This window comes from Buceros rhinoceros, unplaced genomic scaffold (genome assembly GCF_000710305.1).
Source record: "Buceros rhinoceros silvestris isolate BGI_N320 unplaced genomic scaffold, ASM71030v1 scaffold1082, whole genome shotgun sequence".
NCBI lineage: Eukaryota > Metazoa > Chordata > Aves > Bucerotiformes > Bucerotidae > Buceros > Buceros rhinoceros.
Window position 1 is genome coordinate 2,028 of NW_010398072.1, and position 6,438 is coordinate 8,465.

Genomic DNA, 6,438 nt, shown 5'->3' on the forward strand with positions numbered 1-6,438 from the left:
TTTAACTCCACTCACCACCACTCTCTGGGCCTGGCCATCCAACCAGTTTTTTACTCAGCAGAGAGTGCTCTCATCCAAGACATGAACAGCCAGTTTCTCCAGGACAATGCTGTGGGAAATGGTGTCAAAAGCCTTCGTAAAGTCTAGGTGGACAACGTCCACAGCCCTTCCCTCATCCACTAAGTGGTCACCTTGTCACAGAAGGAGATCAGGTTGGTGAAGCAGGACCTGCCTCTCACAAACACATGCTGACTGGGCCTGATCACCTGGCTGTCCTGCATATGCTGTGTGATGGCACCTGAGACGATCTGCTCCATAGCCTTCCCCGGTGCTGAGGCCAGACTGACAGGCCTGTAGTTCCCTGGATCCTCCGTACTTACGTACATTAAGACTTCACCTTCTGTGTAGGCAGTACCTGTGCTCAGGATTAGGGCATTAGCGCCTAAGCTGTGAGAATAGAGCCTGCTAGGGTGACCTAGCTCTGCCCAGGATTGTGGCATCCTGCCCATTAGTTCTTCCCAAGCCCTAGCGTAGGAGCAGAGACTTGCACCCCGGAGACCCATTCTGCTGCTGAGTACATTGCACTTGTGGGCCGGGAAGACCCCGGAGGCAGAAGAACTGCTATGTGGCAAGACACTGGTTTGGCTCCAGACTGCCTAAGTGAAGCCAGATCCCAGCTCAGCTCCTAATAACTCACTGGCCCACCACACACCGTGACAAAGGTCTTTGCACAAGTGAGGCCCAAACTAGGAAACCAAACTAGCATGGAAATGGGGTGACTGTGCCCCGCAAGTACCACCACTGTCAAGCCAGCATGGGAGAGCAAGCAGAGCAACTGCTTGAGACCCCTGATGATCTGGTTGCACAGCTTGCAACAGGGCATGAATTTACCCTTCAGAGGACTGCCAACACAACCAACCATTCTGCAGAGATAAAAAGAGCGTCTTGGCTACCGCAAACCCCAGTAGATGTGGGCCTGTAGACATGCATTCTCTCCAGACCTATGTGATTTGAGAACGACTAGCACATGGCCTGGCACGCACGGGCTTGTTGGCTTCGCAGCTGGCTTACTTATTGATCAATGTCTTTAAGGAGCGTGTGAGCGTGCTCATGACAGTGGCAACTGTGGCTGACTGGCGGGCAAGTTGCTCCACTGTCTGCTGGTGGCTCAGTGTTCTGGCTGTGGACTCCTCTGCAGCTTTCAGGAGGAAGGTGTAATTTCTCACCACTTCCTCCACTTTCGTCAGCAGCTCTTGGCGCTGGGACTCCGAGCGCACAACGTACACCAGCCTCACAAATGTCTCGATGAGGCTGCTTAGCACCTGGAAGCTGCTTGTAATGGCAGAGAGCATGTGGGTAGGACTCTTGTCGACGGCTGCCACACGGCGGCAGGATGCCCGAAACTCTTTGAACTTGAGGGCGAGCTCTTGCTTGTACTCAGCTAGCTGGGAGATGTAGAGTTTGCAGTCCTGGACATCAGGGCTCACCACACACTGCCTCAGGATAGTCAGGAGCTCATTGGTGTCCAGCTGCACTTGCATAAACCCATTGGGAAAGCTGTAGGCATGGCCTCGAAGGGTGTTGATCTTTGCCAAGCTCCCCTCAAAACTGGAGGTCCTTAAATCTATTTCCTGGGTCTGACTGTCATTGGGACTGCTGCAGGCTGTTGCATCTAGGACCTGAAGAGTCCTGCTCATGACTGGGACCATCTGATTGTCCAGCTTCATTCCTGGGAGTATCTGCATGGGGATGGAATAACACAGCTCATCCTTTTCACTCCCGTCATCTGCAACATCACATTTCCTGTAGTAGAAGCAGTACCGGATGGAGCAGCACTTCTCATCCTCCATGTCTTCATCCTGCAGCTCAGCAGGACTTGGATACATCTCCTCCTGGACAGAGAACACTGATGAACCCTTCTGGTTCTTTTTCTCCTGTGCTATCTGCACATAGGAGGGGTCAGCCACTCCCGAGGCTTCCTGGATTTTGCTCTTCAGAACAGGACAAAGGATGCTGGGCTCAGGCTCACTCTGGGGCCCTTTCTGCTTGGTGGTATAGTTGTTCTGGTAGATGTCAGAGGACAGGGATGTCCTATCAGTCTTATCTAGTTCACTGACACTGTAGCGACGCAAGAGCTTCTTGTAGTGTGGAGCACCCATGCACTCCCCCGGGGAAGTGCATGTTGTCAAACAGGACACCCCGTTTTCTGGATCTGACCGGTAATCTCTGGACTCTAAACTTGTGGATCGTATCCGCTTGCCTTTGGAAGGGCTGCTCATGCTTGTCAACCTAATGGCTTCTGTCTGCTTCTGGTCATTGGTAACTTTATCCTTCCCTCGTCTCTCCATTTCTGGCATCACCAACTGGTTAGGGGATGGCCTAACCCCCCTGCAAATCCGCTTGCAGTCGCAGCTGCGCCTTTGCTCTCTGGACATCCCTGGGACTTTTTGCACAGGACTGCTCCTTAGCTGGCAGCTGCAGCGCCCAGGGGCAGAAGGGTGCAGATACTCCTGTGATGGGAGATCACCTTTGCTCTTTGGCTTGAGCAGCTCTTCAAGGAATTCCAGCTCATACTGCTTCACCTTCTGCAGCTGAGCCTGCCGCTCGTCTGTCTCCTTCTTCAGCCGCGTTGGAAATGTTGCCGAGAACAGGTTCCTCAACCTGAAGGGAGCTTTTGGAGCTCTGGGTTTAGCTGGGACATCAGCATCTTGTTGGTTCACCTCCAGGACTTTTTCTACTTTTTTGGAAGGTACAGTGCTGATCTGCAGGCTTTCAGATCTGGCCACCATCTGGACTGGCCCTTTGGGTTCCTCACTGGTCCTCCTGGAAGTGCTACCAGGTGATGTAGAGTGCAGATTGCTACTCTCAGCTTTTAAGCTTTTGGCTGAACTTTCCTGGTGCATTTTCTGTCCTTGGTTTGAAGGAGCTGTGTGTTTCTGAAAAACGAGGCTCATGGCTTCCCCACCTGCCTTCTGACCTGGTTCTCCGCTTGCAGTTTTTCCTGGAGCATCTCTACTCACTTTCTGCTGATAGCTTTTAGAGGCAAAAGTCTTACCAGGCATCACTTCCTCACCTGCTGAGGCGAGGTGGAAAGCTTCAGCCTTACTGCCATGAGCTTCTTTAGGACTTGGAGAACAGTGTTGTGGAGACAGTTGCTGCTGCTGTTGGCAGTTGCATAATGTCTCTGCAGTTTGTGGACCTCCTTTAAGTTTCAGAGGCTTGCTGCTGGTTGATGCGCAGCTGCTGGTACCATTCATGTTCTTGTCTTCTTTGGAGGCTGCTGCTACCTGGGGAGCCGAGCCCTTTGCATTTGCCACTTGTGGCAGAGCAGCTGAAATGCTGGCTGGAGTTACACCACTATTTTGATCAAGAAGGAGCTTGGAACTCGTCTGGATCTCTTTGGGCATCTTCTCTTGTAGATCCTGTGCTGGCTCCCTGCTCGGGGCTGCTGTGGCATGTAGAGATGCCTCAAAGGCATATTTTGTGTGGCCCGCATCTTTGCACTCAGAGCCTAGCACTGGAGTCCCCCTGTTCTGCTCATTAAGCTGGGAGGTCAGCACTGGCTGGACAGCTAAGGTGTAGCTCTGCTCAGCATGCTGCTGCTCCTGTTTGCTTTTGCAGTTGGTAATGTTGGGGCCTTGGTGAGAGAAAGCTGGCTTCAGTGAAGGGCTGGGCTCCTGGCAGTTGAGGGGGTAGGGTGAGGTGAGAACAGCTTGGGCAGCACAGCTCTGGATTTGGAAAGGTAAGTCCTTTCTGGCCAGGAGATCTTCTTTGTGGATGTGTTGAGCGAGGAAGTAGGCTGCGTTTTGATGCTGTTTCATAGCAGAGACCATCTCTGAGACATCTGTTAGCTCTGAAGAGTTGGTTTCATGGCCAGAATCTAAGGATGACTCGGGAGTGATGGCAGCCAGGACAATAAGACCTGAGGAGGGACACAAAAAAACGCCCATGACAACACACACACCACACTGCTATGTGGAGGAAAAGGAAACTGTGTGCCAGGAGGGTCCCAGGAGTGCAGGACACAGCTTCTTACTGGAGAAACTTCAGTGACTTCCCACAGCTAAGAGTTAATGCTTTTAAGAGAGAGCGGTTATCAGCACTGAGCTGGCTTGCTAGCTCAATTCAGCATGAGCTCTTGGCCCAGGAAAGTTTGGGAAGCTTTCCAGTGTTAGTGACAGCAGAGCTACAGGGACTTGTCTGAATCAAGAAGGAAAATTGGGCAACAGCTGCTCTGCCATAGTGAGTAGGGCAACCAAAGCGGGGAGAGAGACAAAGGACTGCACTGTCAGCAGGCCAGACCCAGAGGTACAGGTCTGACAGCAGGTTTGCCCTGAAAAGGGCTCACACACTGCAAAGCCTGGGTGGAAATCTGAGAAGACCAAGGGCTAAAGGTGCCAGCTGAGTGGGGTCACAGCAGTGAGGAACTTGTGCTCATGGTAGTGGTTTGTTAGTGCCTCAACCCAGCATCGTGGCTTGTCGACCATGGCACAGATGGGATTACCAAGAGACTCCTTCAGCCACTGTCAGGGAGAGGAGCTCCACCTCAGCTGCTTAGAAGTCTTCAGAGCAGCAGCTTGGCTGCTCCTGCTAGAGCCTGTTGCCACAACTTAGTTTTTACTATAAACTGCTCCACAATCACATATAGGATTGAGAGGAGACTCCAGAGAAGGATGTACCACGGAAAAGAAATGCTATAGGGAAAAAGGAAAGTCACAGACACTGAAATACCTGCTGTCTGCTGCGGTGGTGGATGTGGACAATCCTCTGAAGCAGCCAGGGCTTCCAGTGCCTGCAGGGTGGACACCAGGGCATCGTCCAGCTCTTGGGCATGGTCTCGGACTGTCCGTGGCTGCACGCTGTCTATCAGTGTGACAGGGATCTCATTGTAAAGGATGCTACAGAGGTGCCGGCCTTGCTCCTGGCTCTGGGCAGCCGCCCGGCGCTTGGGGTCATCCTCATCTGAGCTGTTGTCTCGGAAGCCAGGAGGGGGGGCAGCAATGGCGGGGAGCAGGGACATTGTCTCATCTTCTTCCTCATCACTCCCAGGAGGGGGAAGTGACATCAAGTCCACCATATTGTCGCGGGTGCTGCCAGTTTTGCCCCCCTTGCATGAAGCCAGCCGGCTCTTGATCTTGGCTTGGCAGGACTCGCAGTAGAAGTGCGAGGCATGGCTCCGAAGGTGGGTGTCTATGGTGTGTGCCCTGGCCCTGCTCGCATGCCTGTCTTGGTCAAGACCATCAGGGTTGTACTCCTTAGCTGCCCCATTGTAGCCTTGGCCAGAGCTTTTGGAAGTGGGGTCAGATTTGGTCCTGGGACGAGTTTCCTCAAAAAAAATCAGGTTTTCATTGATATCCGTCCTGCTCTCATTTTCCTTCTTCTGCTCTCGCATGTGCAGGTAGCAAAAGCTGACAAGCTCCGAGTCCAAAGCCCTGGCAGCTGGAGCTCCGGCTGCTCCGGCGCTGGTGGCAGAGCCACCCACCAGCCCGCTCTCTTTCTTTCCCATGTGTCCCTCCGCGGCAGGCCGGTGGAGGTTGTGTGCGTTGATGTAATCTAAACCAAAACCAAAACAGGCACATTTGCAGCAGCACCCAGGAGAAGGGAAAATAGCATAGGAAAGCTCCTCTCCCTTGAGAAGCATCCATATGGTCTCTGTCCTTCAGCCCTTGGCGTGCTGAACTGTAATGGGGCACGCATGTTCCCTGCCTGGTCTTTTCTTTTGAAAAACCATCTTCTGCGTCCCGCTGGGCCTATCTGCCAGGAGTGAGTGCAGGAAGAAATGACCTGCACATGCAGATCAGAGAATCATAGAACAGTTTGGCTTGGAAGGCATCTTCAAAGGGCATCTAGTCTAACCCCCCTGCAGTGAGCAGGGACATTTTTAACTAGGTCAGGTTGTCCAGAACCCCATCCAAGCTGACCTGGAATGTTTCCAGGGATGGGGCATTTAGTCCCTCTCTGGGCAACCTGTTTCACCACCCTCACTGTAAAAAATGTCTTCCTTCTATGTAGTCTCAATCTCCCCTTTTTTAGTTTAAAACCATCACCCCTTGTCCTGTCACAACAGGTCTTGCCAAAAAGATGATCCCCATCTTTCTTATAAGAGCTGGATGCCGTACTCCAGATGAGGTCTCACGAGAGCGGACTAGAGGGGCAGGATACCCTCCCTTGACCTGCTGCCCGTGCTCCTCTTTACGCAGCCCAGGATACAGCTGGCTTTTGGGCTGAGTGCCCATTGCTGGCTCATGTCCAGCCTTTCATCCACCAGTGCCCCCACGTCCTTCTCCGCAGGGCTGCTCTCAATCACATCATCCTCCAGCCTGTATTGATGCTGAGGATTGTCCTAACCCAGGTGGCCTTGTTGAACCTCATCAGGTTCACATGGAGTCACTTCTAGAGCTTGTCCAAGTCCCTCAGGTATGTCAACTGCACCACTCA

At 52.7% G+C, this 6,438-nt stretch overlaps 1 protein-coding gene across 1 annotated transcript; it reads right to left on the reverse strand.

Moving 5' to 3' along the window:
* Positions 1 to 1,067: 1,067 nt before the first annotated feature.
* FRMPD3 (FERM and PDZ domain containing 3) lies at positions 1,068 to 5,553 on the reverse strand (the record flags this gene model as incomplete). The annotated part of the gene is made up of 2 exons (XM_010130931.1): positions 1,068 to 3,922; positions 4,732 to 5,553. Coding segments are annotated over 2 exons (3,677 nt in total), but the record flags the coding sequence as incomplete, so codon positions are not given.
* Positions 5,554 to 6,438: the final 885 nt, after the last annotated feature.